Source organism: Manis javanica, chromosome 2, assembly GCF_040802235.1.
Source record: "Manis javanica isolate MJ-LG chromosome 2, MJ_LKY, whole genome shotgun sequence".
NCBI lineage: Eukaryota > Metazoa > Chordata > Mammalia > Pholidota > Manidae > Manis > Manis javanica.
In genome coordinates, this window is record NC_133157.1 from 112,070,256 (window position 1) to 112,084,973 (window position 14,718).

At 38.8% G+C, this 14,718-nt stretch overlaps 1 protein-coding gene across 3 annotated transcripts in view; it reads right to left on the reverse strand.

Annotated features, from left to right (window-relative positions):
* Positions 1-14,718, reverse strand: part of CUBN (cubilin) — a 267,651-nt gene that overhangs the window by 87,808 nt on the left and 165,125 nt on the right. For all 3 annotated transcript variants that reach the window (XR_012127986.1, XM_037001703.2, XM_073229128.1), the window contains exons 42-45: positions 12,854-13,044; positions 12,519-12,702; positions 1,397-1,571; positions 46-224 (exon numbers count right to left, since the gene is read on the reverse strand). Coding sequence is in view for 2 of the 3 variants with exons in the window: in XM_037001703.2 (XP_036857598.2) it covers positions 46-224; positions 1,397-1,571; positions 12,519-12,702; positions 12,854-13,044 (729 nt within the window). In the remaining variant the exon portion in view is untranslated. The remainder of the gene's footprint in view (positions 1-45; positions 225-1,396; positions 1,572-12,518; positions 12,703-12,853; positions 13,045-14,718) is intronic.

Consider the following 14,718-nt stretch of genomic DNA (forward strand, 5'->3'; position numbering starts at 1 on the left):
ATTAAATACTTAATTACATGTGTAATGTGTAAAAAATACTGTTACCTATGGAATATTTGGCCTTGAATCCCACATGCGTGGGGCTGTTGTCAGACCGGAATCTCAAATATATCATCTCTCCTGAGGACAAGTGACTGCTGGGCAAAAATGTCCCACAAAGCTTGGAAAGTACCGGTGCATTTGAATCAGCTCCATCTCGCAACTCGAGGTAATTTGATGTACAGCTAAGGAGGAAAGAAAATTCTGTGTAATATGTAAAGTCAATTGCTTTGACATATTTTGATAATAAAGACTTAACTAACTTTCTCCACAAGCATTATTAAATTGTCATTTCTGTATCAGAAGTCACTATGACAGAGTCTGTTTAAGCTGGAACGCTGCATAATATTTTCCTAATCATAATATGTTCTTTAGTTAGTAGCTCAAACAGACAGGGTTTACACGAACCACACTGAAGAACATTTACTTGTCTTCTATGTTCTGTATTAGTTTCACAAATATAAAAGGCATTTGCAAATGAATCCCGAGGAATTTAAAAACCAAGTATTTTGTTTCATAAGATGATATGACACATTTTACATGACAAACATGAACTCTCTTGACAGCTCTTTGACCCAGGCTGATAGGGTCTCAGCTGTAATTTTCTGTCTACAAAAGTGGGGCCAAAATTTACCCATTACTGTGTGAGAAAGTCAATCATCCAATTAACGCTCCCTGAATGGGAGAATGGAAGTATGTGAGGAGACCAGAAACGGAAAGCAGAAGCTCTTGTACTGAAGTTTCGTACCATACGTATATTCAGGTAAATGTACACACACTTTTGTGAAATGAAGAGAATAAAACAGATTTTTTTCAATCTATGCAGTTATTTCCTTTTTGTTCAATATAGTAAGACTTACTCTCTGGTGTACAATCCTGTAAGAATTCTTATTAAAGATTGGGAAAGTGGAAAGTGTACTGTACTGGCTTTCATCCTTTCTCTGACACTGGTGACTCCTGGTGTTGTATAACAAAATTTCCATTTGTTAAATGGATATTTTATAATTTATGACATGAGTATGAGACTGGGAAAATAAATACTCCTTGACCAGAGACACTATATTTTTCCGGTGGCAAGAAAAATGAGTAACATAAATCTGAAACAGCCACTGTCACAGTCTCCTGGAGGATGTGCACAGGTCACGAGGGACAAAATATTTGTTCATCATCTGCTCAGCCAACGTGAGAGTGGCTGGCAGGCAATGTTTTCAGGCTTGAGGTGTTAAGCATTTCCTTCTCCATCCCTAGATTTTCTACGCAGTGTATGCTGCTGAGAAAAGAAGGAAAATGTTCTGAGACATGACAGCTAAAGAATACTAACTCTGGGTAGAAGAAATGTTAAATGGAGGTGACTTACTTGGGTGTTACTTCAATATTGAATTGATCTTCAAACTGTAGCCTTATTAGCTTTCCAGGAGGAGCAGCTATGAGCCAAATGCAATCAGCATGCTGGGGATAATTGTTAGGGTGGTTGGGGGAGGTCACATATCCAGCAGAATCAGCACCATGGATATAGATATTGCCCCCACAGGCTGTCAGAAAACACAGTTAAATCAATCTACAGTCTTCAGAAAGAGGATACAGTCAACTGCCAGTATCATTTTTAATGTCTCTTTATCTGAACTTCTAATCTTGATTTTGTTTCATGTGGAATTATCATTTCCTTTTTAAGCAAATAAATCTTGAATTTGATATTGAGGGAGCTACCATGTGTGTCACTTTTTAATTTACTGAACCATAAATTTTCATCAGAAACGTCACTCTTCCTTAAAGCCAACAAAATGATTATTGCACAGTAACATGCAGTAGAAAATCATGGAGGCATTAATACACATCCACCCCTTAGATAAGCCTATACATGAAAGACTAAGTAGATACATTTTTTACAGCTTTCTGGGCATTCATTCATTATATTTATTCAGGATTCAGATGCATTTGAAGAGCAAGAGATGAATGCATGATAGAATTCATTAGCCAGTTTTTGCAAGAAGATAAATGAGCTTCTTATATACTTCTTTTCTACCAGACTATAGTATTATGTAAAAATACTTTCCTTTTATCAATAAACATTTTGAGCACTCTCAGCAAACAAACCAGGCCAGAGTAAATTGGGTACTTGCAATGACAAAGAGATGAACCTAGTAAGATAGCCTCACAGATACCAGATCTGCTAAACTCTAGTGACATTTATTTCCACTGTCATTCAGCCATTAGGGTCATATCCTAAATTTTGTCATTACCCAGAATTACTTCTTCATCTGTGAAACCCTGCACTGCAAATTCCTTTGACTGTCTTTGAACTCTTTCTGTTGGTCTTTCATTCAGACTCTCCTTGAAAAAATGCAATTCTGTGATTATATCTAATTCAAACTATTCATGAAAACCAATTACAAATGCACGTTCTCCACTCTCAACACACCAAGCAATCCCTCCCCACTTTTTCATACAAACACCAAAAGCTCTGTGAACCTGGCTTTGCACTGTGAGTCTTCTCCTCCCCACTCCCTCTACAATCTCAGCTCCCCTTTAGAATGAAAATCAGATGGCACTCCCTCAGTGCATTACCCCTTATTGTCACAATCCTTAATAAAGTAATTTGTGTGTCTGTCTTTATACTTGCCCTGGACACTGGCCTCCCCTATCTCCAGGTGGGCAAGGTCCCTGGGCACTTATCACACTTAACACCTGTTCTTACAGCATCTTTTTCTGTCCTCTGCACTGTGAAGTCCTTGATAGAATATGGTAGTGTGCATGGGGTGAAGCATTTAGTAAATATTTCATACATTAATTAATAAGCCAGTTCATCAGGTGAGAATAAAAAGCATCAAGTACAGAGTTATAAAAAATCTCCATCCACCATACTGAAGGAGTGTCTCTGGAGAAAGAAAGATGTACAGAGCTAGGTGAATTTGCAGTCAGTAGTTGTCCACAGAATAGCGTACATTAAAGGCTGATAAACAGGAGTGGCATAGAAGTAGGTCACTGGGAAGACAGAGAAAGTAGAAGGCTGACAGTTGTTAGGGAAAGGATGAAAGAGAGAGTTGGGAGAAACAACAATGGTTATGCTGTTTACTGAGCAAGAAGTTTTGAAGTCCACAGACCTTTAGGTCTAATATTAAAGGCAGAAAGATGGGGAGAAGTCACATCCTTACATGAATAGAGAATCCACAAAGAACAAAAGAGTCAGTGTTTGTAAATCAACTCTAAGTGTATCTGAATCATCACTAAATGTTGACTTTAAAAATGTAATTCAAGACAGAGTCATCTAATGGGTTAAGCAGAGTTCTGTGGAGTGGGCTGAAGTCTACTCCCTGGACTCAAGGCCCTCTTGCTCTACAAAGCCTCAGTAGCAGGTAAAGTCCTGCACATTCACAGCTCAGCAGCAAAGCTCAATGTGGAGAAAGGGAGGGATCAGAAACTCCCTGTACAGCACTAAAGAGTGATGGTGCTGGTGTTCACAGGGCTGTTTTTAAAGGCTCCCCAAGTGTCAGAGCTGTGTGTACTGGGAAGCAAAAGAAGTACCTTCCCTGGAATCAAGCTATTAGATGATTTCCTGTGTCAGTTGGAGACTATTTCTTCTCCTTTCTCAAAGTGAAAAAATTATGCTGACATTTTGCAGAATGTATGGCTTATTTAGATTAATATGTCTTTTGAAATATATTCAGGAATCTGGGATTGCGGTCAAAGGATTTTTGTGAAATCCATATTATCTAATTTTGGAGGACAAGCAAAGATTTACTTAATCTCTACTGACATTACTCTTTTTTAATACTATGCTATTTACACTTATTTTTTCAATTGAACATTATATAAAAATGAAAGTCACAAAAATTAAGTCATTACCGTAGATATAATTATAATCAAGTACAATTAAGTAAAAGTAATTAAAGATCACTACTGGGATTAAGTAGAAGATGGAGGTGTGAGTACAGCAGTGGAAATCTCCTCCCAAAGCCACATATATCTATGAAAATATAACAACGACAACTCTTCCTAAAATAGAGACCAGAGGACACAGGACAACATCCAGACCACATCCACACCTGCGAGAACCCAGCGCCTCGCGAAGGGGGTAAGATACAAGCCCCAGCCCGGTGGGACCCGAGCGCCTCTCCCCCCAGCTCCCAGCGGGATGAGAGGAGTCAGAGCGGGAGGAAGAGGGAGCCTAAGACTGCTGAACACCCAGCCCCAGCCATCCAGACCAGAGCGCAGACACAGTACATGCGTGGGGTCCTGGATACTAGGGAAACAGAGCAGCAGGACCGGTGAGCGGCTGCCTGAGGCCAACGCCAGAGAACAAAGAAATGGGAGTGGCCATTTTTTTTTCCTCTTTTTTTTTGGCAGGTGCTTTTTGGAAGTCTTAAAGGGACAGGGACCCCAATACTTGGGAAACAGGGCAGCAAGACCGGTAAGTGGATGCCTGAGGCCAGCACCTGAAGACAAAGAAACTCGTGCATCTTTCTTTTTTTTTTTTTTAATTGTTGTTGTTGTTTTGGTTTGGCAAGTGCTTTTTGGAAGTCTTAAAGGGGCAGGGCAGGACACTTAATCCAGAGGCAGGGAATCCGGGGATCTCTGGGCACTCTAACCCCCTGTGCAGCAGGGAGCACGGAGGCCCCTTAAGGAGATAAATAGCCTCCCGGCCGCTCCCCCTCCAACAGGGCTCCACCATTTTGGAGCAGCAGCCCGAGCCAGGTCACCCCAAAAGCGACAGCAGAGATAACCTCCATAGCAGCCGGGCAGGAAGCAGAAACCCTCTCTGCGTGCAGCAGCCCAGTACAAGCCACTAAAGGTCGCTGTTCTCCCAGGAGAGGAAGACCACAAACCAACAAGAAGGAAAGCTCTTCCAGCCGTCACTCGTACCAGCTCTGCAAACTATCTCTATCACCATGAAAAGGCAAAACTACAGGCAGACAAAGATCACAGAGTCAACACCTGAGAAGGAGACAGACCTAGCCAGTCTTCCTGAAAAAGAATTCAAAATAAAAATCATGAACATGCTGACGGAGATGCAGAGAAAAATGCAAGAGCAATGGGATGAAGTCTGTAGGGAGATCACAGATGCCAGGAAGGAGACTACAGAAGTGAAACAAACCCTGGAAGGATTTATAAGCAGAATGGATAAGATGCAAGAGGCCATTGAAGGAATAGAAACCAGAGAACAGGAACGTATAGAAGCTGACATAGAGAGAGATAAAAGGATCTCCAGGAACGAAACAATACTAAGAGAACTGTGTGACCAATCCAAAAGTAACAATATCCGTATTATAGGGGTACCAGAAGAAGAAGAGAGAGGAAAAGGGATAGAAAGTGTCTTTGAAGAAATAATTGCTGAAAACTTCCCCAAATTGGGGGAGGAAATAATCGAACAGACCACAGAAATACACAGAACCCCCAACAGAAAGGATCCAACGAAGACAACACCAAGACAAATAATTAAAATGTCAAGGATCAAAGACAAGGAAAGAGTTTTAAAGGCAGCTAGAGAGAAAAACGTCACCTATAAAGGAAAACCCATCAGGCTATCATCAGACTTCTCAACAGAAACTCTACAGGCCAGAAGAGAATGGCATGATATATTTAATACAATGAAACAGAAGGGCCTTGAACCAAGGATACTGTATCCAGCACGACTATCATTTAAATATGATGGCGGAATTAAACAATTCCCAGACAAGCAAAAGCTGAGGGAAATTGCTTCCCACAAACCACCTCTACAGGGCATCTTACAGGGACTGCTCTAGATGGGAGCACCCCTAAAAAGAGCAGAGAACAAAGCAACCAACATATGAAGAAAGGAGCAGGAGGAATAAGAAGGGAGAGAAGTAAAGAATCTCCAGACAGTGTATATAACAGCTCAAAAGTGAGCTAAGTTAGGTAGTAAGGTACTAAAGAGGCTAACCTTGAACCTTTGGTAAGCACAAATTTAAAGCCTGCAATGGCAATAAGTACATATCTCTCAATAGTCACCCTAAATGTAAATGGACTTAATGCACCAATCAAAAGACACAGAGTAATAGAATGGATAAAAAAGCAAGACCCATCTATATGCTGCTTACAAGAAACTCACCTAAAACCCAAAGACATGCACAGACTAAAAGTCAAGGAATGAAAAAACATTTCAGGCAAACAACAGCAAGAAGAAAGCAGGGGTTGCAGTACTAATATCAGACAAAATAGACTTCAAAAAAAAGAAAGTAACAAGAGATAAAGAAGGACACTACATAATGATAAAGGGCTCAGTCCAACAAGAGGATATAACCATTCTAAATATATATGCACCCAACACAGGAGCACCAGCATATGTGAAACAAATACTAACAGAACTAAAGGGGGAAATAGACTGCAATGCATTCATTGTAGGAGACTTCAACACACCACTCACCCCAAAGGATAGATCCACCGGGCAGAAAATAAGTAAGGACACACAGGCACTGAACAACACACTAGAACATATGGACCTAATAGACATCTATAGAACTCTACATCCAAAGGCAACAGGATATACATTCTTCTCAAGTGCACAAGGAACATTTTCCAGAATAGACCACATACTAGCCCACAAAAAGAGCCTCAGTAAATTCCAAAATATTGAAATTCTACCAACCAATTTTTCAGACCACAAAGGTATAAAAGTAGAAACAAATTCTACAAAGAAAACAAAAAGGCTCACAAACACATGGAGGCTTAACAACATGCTTCTAAATAATCAATGGATCAATGAATAAATCAAAATAGAGATCAAGGAATATATAGAAACAAATGACAAAAACAACACAAAGCCCCAACTTCTGTGGGACGCAGCAAAAGCAGTCTTAAGAGTAAAGTATATAGCAATCCAGGCACACATGAAGAAGGAAGAACAATCCCAAATGAATAGTCTAACATCACAATTATCAAAACTGGAAAAAGAAGAACAAATGAGGCCTAAAGTCAGCAGAAGGAGGGACATAATAAAGATCAGAGAAGAAATAAATAAAATTGAGAACAATAAAACAATAGAAAAAATCAATGAAACCAAGAGCTGGTTCTTTGAGAAAATAAACAAAATAGATAAGCCTCTAGCCAAACTTATTAAGAGAAAAACAGAATCAACACAAATCAACAGAATCAGAAATAAGAACAGAAAAATCATGACAGACTCCACAGAAATACAAAGAATTATTAAAGACTACTATGAAAACCTATATGCCAACAAGCTAGAAAACCTAGAAGAAATGGACAACTTCCTAGAAAAATACAACTTCCCAAGACTGACCAAGGAAGAAACACAAAAGTTAAACAAACCAATTACGAGCAAAGAAATTGAAACGGTAATCAAAAAACTACCAAAGAACAAAATCCCCTAGGCCGGACAGATTTACCTCAGAATTTTATCAGACACACAGAGAAGACATAATACCCATTCTCCTTAAGGTTTTCCAAAAAATAGAAGAGGAGGGAATACTCCCAAACTCATTCTATGAAGCTAACATCACCCTAATACCAAAACCAGGCAAAGACCCCACCAAAAAAGAAAATTACAGACCAATATCCCTGATGAATGTAGATGCAAAAATACTCAATAAAATATTAGCAAATAGAATTCAGCAGCATATCAAAAGAATCATACACCATGACCAAGTGGGATTCATCCCAGGGATGCGAGGATGGTACAACATTCAAAAATCCATCAACATCATCCACCACATCAACAAAAAGAAAGACAAAAACCACATGATCATCTCCATAGATGCTGAAAAAGTATTTGACAAAATTCAACATCCATTCATGATAAAAACTCTCAGCAAAATGGGAATAGAGGGCAAGTACCTCTACATAATAAAGGCCGTATATGATAAACCCACAGCCAGCATTATACTGAACAGCAAGAAGCTGAAAGCATTTCCTCTGAGATAGGGAACCAGACAGGGATGCCCACTCTCTCCACTGTTATTTAACATAGTACTGGAGGTCCTAGCCACGGCAATCAGACAGAACAAAGAAACACAAGGAACCCAGATTGGTAAAGAAGTTAAACTGTCACTATTTGCAAATGATATGACACTGTACATAAAAAACCCTAAAGACTCCACTCCAAAACTACTAGAACTGATATCAGAATACAGCAAAGTTGCAGGATACAAAATTAACACACAGAAATCTGTAGCTTTCCTATACACTAACAATGAATCAATAGAAAGAGAAATCAGGAAAACAATTCCATTCACCATTGCATCAAAAAGAATAAAATACCTAGGAATAAACCTGACCAAAGAAGTGAAAGACCTATACCCTAAAAACTACAAGGCACTCTTAAGAGAAATTAAAGGGGACACTAACAAATGGAAACTCATCCCATGCTCATGGCTAGGAAGAATTAATATGGTCAAAATGGCCATCCTGCCCAAAGCAATATACAGATTTGATGCAATCCCTATCAAATTACCAGCAACATTCTTCAATGAACTGGAACAAATAATTCAAAAATTCATATGGAAACACCAAAGACCCCGAATAGCCAAAGCAATCCTGAGAAAGAAGAACAAAGTAGGGGGGATCTCACTCCCCAACTTCAAATTCTACTACAAAGCCATAATAATCAAGACAATTTGGTACTGGCACAAGAACAGAGCCACAGACCAGCGGAACAGATTAGACACTCCAGACATTAACCCAAACATATATGGTCAATTAATATTTCATAAAGGAACCATGGACATATAATGGCGAAATGAGAGTATCTTCAACAGATGGTGCTGGCAAAACTGGACAGCTACATGTAGGAGAATGAAGCTGGACCATTGTCTAACCCCATACACAAAATTAAATTCAAAATGGATCAAAGACCTGAATGTAAGTCATGAAACCATAAAACTCTGAGAAAAAAACATAGGCAAAAACCTTTCAGCCATAAACATGAGTGACCTCTTCTTGAACATATCTCCCTGGGCAAGGAAAACAACAGCAAAAATGAACAAGTGGGACTATATTAAGCTGAAAAGCTTCTGTACAGCAAAAGACACCATCAATAGAACAAAAAGGAAAGGAACCCTACAGTATGGGAGAATATATTTGTAAATGACAGACACAATAAAGGCTTGACGTCCAAAATATATAAAGAGCTCACATGCCTCAACAAACAAAAAACAAATAATCCAATTAAAAAATGGGCAGAGGAACTGAACAGACAGTTCTCCAAAAAAGAAATACAGATGGCCAACAGACACATGAAAAGAATGCTCCACATTGCTAATTATCAGAGAAATGCAAATTAAAACTACAATGAGATCTCACCTCATACCAGTAAGGATGGCTGCCATCCAAAAGACAAACAACAACAAATGTTGGCAAGGCTGTGGAGAAAGGGGAACACTCCTACACTGCTGGTGGGAATATAAATTAGTTCAACCATTGTGGAAAGCAGTATGGAGGTTCCTCAAAATGTTCAATACAGAATTACCATTTGACCCAGGAATTCCACTTCTAGGAATTTAACCTAAGAACGCAGCAATCAAGTTTGAAAAAGACAGATGCACTGCTATGTTTATCGCAGCACTATTTACAATAGCCAAGAATTGGAAGCAACCTAAATGTCCATCGGTAGATGAATGGATAAAGAAGATGTGGTACATATACACAATGGAATACTACTCAGCCATAAGAAGAGGGCAAATCCTACCATTTGAAGGAACATGGATGGAGCTGGACGGTATTATGCTCAGTGAAATAAGCCAAGCAGAGAAAGAGAAATACCAAATGATTTCACTCATCTGTGGAGTATAAGAACAAAGGAAAAACTGAAGAAACAAAACAGCAGCGGAATCACAGAACCCAAGAATGGACTAACAGGAACCAAAGGGAAAGGTACTGGGGAGGATAGGTGGGTCGGGAGTGATATGGGGGGGAAGAAGAAGGGGGTATTAAGATTAGCATGCATGGGGTGGGATGGAGAAAGGGGAGGGCTGTACAACACAGAGAAGACAAGTAGTGATTCTACAACATTTTGCTATGCTGATGGACAGTGACTGTAAAGTGGTTTATAGGGGGGACCTGGTATAGGGGAGAACCTAGTAAACATAATATTCTTCATGTAAGTGTAGATTAATGATAACAAAAAAAAAAAGAAAGAAAGAAAGAAAAGGGGGATTACTCCCTGATAGGATAAAAATAACTGTAAATCAATGATTAATTCATGCTTTAAATATCCTTAATTTTGATCACTTAAAGGGTATCAGATGATTGGCTATGGAGGTACATTTTTCTGATAATATTCCTTTCTCTTAAAAAAAAAAAAAGCAGTTCCTGTGTGGTGACCTCCAATGAGTTCTACACAATGGTATAAAGGGCATAGCAAAGTGTGGGCAAAGGGTCTGTTTGTGTTTATACAGAGGATCAAAGCCTAATTTGGCTACCCAGAAAACCAACTAAGATATGATATGGAGAAGAACTTCCAACATCAGCACTCTCTGGAAGAGTCATACCAGAAGATGATCATCAAAAAACCTCAACAAATATCCATGCGATGCTGCAGTTGTAGCTGCATTCATCCCACCAGTTCCTGGACTTGCCATTGGAATGAAGAAGGTATATCTAAGCTGGCCTGTGCATACAACAAATTTGACTGGATCTATACTGTTGGAACTCAACCAAGAATTAGGAGAAGTGCAAGTTGTAGCGCTCCAAAATCTTACAACTACAGACTATCTACTGTTAAAAGAACATATGGGATGTGAACAGTCCCCAGGAATGGGTTGTTTTAATTTGTCTGATTTCTCTCAGACTGTTCAAGTTCAGTTGGACAATATCCACCATATCATAGATACGTCTTCATAAATGCCTAGGGTGCCTAACTGGTTTTCTTGGTTTCACTGGAGATGGCTGGTAATTATAGGTCTGCTTTGTTTATGCAACTGTATTCCTATTATGTTAATGTGTGTATGCAATTTAATTAGTAGTTTAAAACCTATTCATGCTTAAGTTACTCTACAAGAAGATATGTCAAATAAATAATCAATCTTCCCATGTTATCTTGCGTCTGCTACTCCTATAGCTTTTCTTCTTCCTTCCTAATTACAACCCTTAAATAGAATTCGTGCCTCATATCAAATATACCGAGTATCATAATTCTTCCAAGTGGTAAAGATACCTCAAGACAAATAGTGGGCATAAAAGCCACAGGGCATAAATCTGCAAAGAAGTAAAAAGCTAACCTTTTCAAACAATATTGCCTCTCTCTCACTTACCAACTTTATATTTCCCTGTATGGCCCCGGAAGGTGACTGGTTAGCCAGAGACGGGTAAGATTCCTCAAGGGAGGAACAACCTATGACAGGCATAGTCGCAGGGGGGCCATCAGGTGAGAAATAGGGGATCAACAGAGGTGAGGCTTAGAACCTCACCCCCACTGTTTTGAGAGAAATCTTCTGCATCCGTGGATGTGTTATTGCCCTTGTCTAGCTTGGATTAACACTTAGTCTACAGGCACACAACTGATCATCTACATTTGCCCTCTTACAGCACTTAACTATGTTTTCTACCTTTATCTTGCATCTACCTACCACTTCAGCATTTTATTTAAAATAATAATAATAATAATAATAATAATAATAATAATAATAAGGGAGAAATGTGGGATTCACATATAAATCAAGTATAAAAATCAAACGAATATTCATATTTGATCTGATTGTTTATAGTTCATAATATGTGATCAAAACTGAAAGTTTCTGTGATGACTGCCCTTGTACTGTTCACCATGTAAGAACTTATTCACTATGTAAGAACTTGTTCGTTATGCTTCAGAAGATTGGAGACTGATGAGAATTAGGCTTGGGGTGGATTAATGATTGTACATTGAGCATTGAGTCCCGTATACAGAATTTTATTGTTGTTAACAACCATTTGATCAATAAATATGAGATGCCCTCTCAAAAAAAGAAAAAGTGCCTTCTATGTGCTATGCTAGAAATTGGCTATCCAGAGGTAAATAAAACTGATATCATCCCTGTAAAAAAAAAAATCACTACTGAAATATATAATTAGATGAGTAATCATAGAATCAGAGGATTATGTGTTCATTTAAAAGGAAGCTTACAAATGCTTACAAAACAATGCAATTATCATTCTTATAATGTTTCTATAACTGAATGTAACTTACAATTAGGCAGTTTATACAGAAAGGACTAAGGAATTTCAGGGTATCTCTAAGATCAGTTCCACTCATGGAGTATTTCATTTTGTTCACTCTCTTGATAAGCAGCCTTGGAAAGATCTGAGCCTCACTTTACTTGCCTGTACAATGGGGATGATGGCACCTTCCTTAGAAAGTAGCCATGATGAGAAATATAGTGAGTACTTGATAACAGGTGGTTATTCTTATTAACATTATTAATCTTAGTTCAGAAAAGCAAACTCTGCACATCTTTTCTCAAATCTATTTAAACAAAGAAGACCAAGCTAGTGTAGGAAAAGTAGACAATAATCTCAGTGAATATACTTACCTAAACTCTTTGCCTCATATCTGATCTTAAATCCTTGTCCTTCATTACTATTATCAGAAATAAACTGAACAAACATTTGATTATCTGAGGTGAACAGAGTGGATGAAGGATGGCTGCCACAAAAGCGGCCATTCCCGCCATGGAGTCCCAAGGGTGGAGAATAGACATCAGGCCCATTTTTCAGCTGGGAAGACAAATTAGATTTGCATAAATTCCTTCATACTGAGAAAGAAAGAGTCCTGTAGATATATGTCCTGGGGAGAAAAAATCATCATTTTGCTTTTGAAAGAAGTCTGCAAGGAAAGTAATTAGAAAAGGTAGCAAGCATGACCTACCACCATGTAATCCCCTTGGCTGCAAGAAGCATCTCTGTTTGGAATCTGGAAGGGCTGTTCAAAATGGACAGCGATGGTCAGCCCACTCTGTACCAGGACGTGCCAGGAGCAGTTGAGGCTGGGAGTGTAGGCCTCAGGATACTTAGGGGATGTGATAATCCCTCTGTCTGCATGCAGATATCCACCACAAGCTTCCCAGGACAAAACAAAATTCATTTATTTAAATGACATTTACAACAGGATCTTTATGCTTTCCTGATTTTCTTGAGAATTTTCAAAGTATAGGCAGTAGAAGTGTGGTTTGAGACTAGCTGGGACCAAAGTAAAATAAACGATGAACACAGCAAGCATCTATCTAGCACACTCTATTGGGTATTCATTTTGGTGAGTTTTTGCCAAGATTAAGATATTACAGTAAGCAACAGAGACAAATTACTTATTTTCATGAAGCTTACTTTATAGATAACTAAGACATACCATAAACACACATTAACCTGTGGAATGATGATAGTTCTACAAAGAAAAATGAATGGGGGGTCAGGAGAATGGCACAATATTGTCTGGGGAAGTTAGAAAAGTCCTGTTGTGGGGGTAACATCCAAGCAGAGACCTGAATGAAATGAGGAATGAAGCCATATGGCTTTGTGAGAGAAGAGCATTCCAGTTCAGAATACAGTGGTGTAAAGGTGTGATGTGTTTGTGGTACATCATGGACGGCAGAATGAGAGATCCAAAAGGTAGCAAGGCTAGGTCATGCTGGAAATGGAAAGATCTTATTCTGAATAAGAGAGGAATACATTGATGGGTTTTGGGAATCAGAATGATATGACCTGACTTAAATTTTAAAAGGATCACTCTGTCTGCAATACCTAGACTACAAGGAGAGAGAGGGAAAAGCAGAAGCAGGCTGTTCAACAAGGAGGTGATTGTCTGAGTCCCAGGAGAGATGGTAGATGGCTGAAATAGGATGGCAGCAGGAAATGGGGACAAGTGGTTGAAAGCCAGAAGGACTCTGAGGGTAGAACCACTGTGATTTGTTTATGGTTTGGATGTAGGGCATGATAAAAAGAGAAGAATCTAGAATGACTACAGGATTTTTTACTTAAATAACTGAAAGAATGTGTTTTCCATTTACTAAGATTTTGAAGAGTGGAATAAGCAGGTTTGAAGGGTAGAAAAGAGTGTGAATCAAGAGTTCAGTTTTCACATGAAGCTTGAAATGACATTGAGTTTTTTACATATGCATCCCCCACATACATGTGTGTGTGTATATATCTGTCATACATACATAGCTGACAGAGTGAGGGGTTGGGAACTGAGAAAAGAAAATGAATGGGGCAGGTACTAATCTGCCAGTTTCAGGAACTGAACAGCTCACCAATGAGTGAGTGCAGACAGTTCATACTACTTAAATCACAGAGGTGGTATTTATTTTAGGTCTAATCCCAAAGCCCTTTCCTTTAAATTACCCTGCAGCTCGACTCCCTTGAGTTTCAGGAAGATAATTTACCTTTAGTTGCTCCCTACTCAACAAAAGGCAAATACACTAGTGGAGGAAATGTTGGATTAATTTTTAATGTCTATATTCAGAATCTACTTTAAAAATCATGTTTTTTGGTTAAAAACCTGAGTGTTTTTCAGTATTCAATATTGCATAGCCTATTTCTTTAACTTTAATCTAGTTTGGACTTAAGTTATCATTGGACTTCACATTTTGTCAGGTTTTGGGTCGCAACACACTACATGTGACAGCTTACCATATATTGTGCACATTCTCTAGCTAATCAGATTCATATTTCAAAAGCCACAGACTCTTCCTAACAACCTTCAAATGGGTGATTTCAGCTGAGGGATTTCTGGAAATA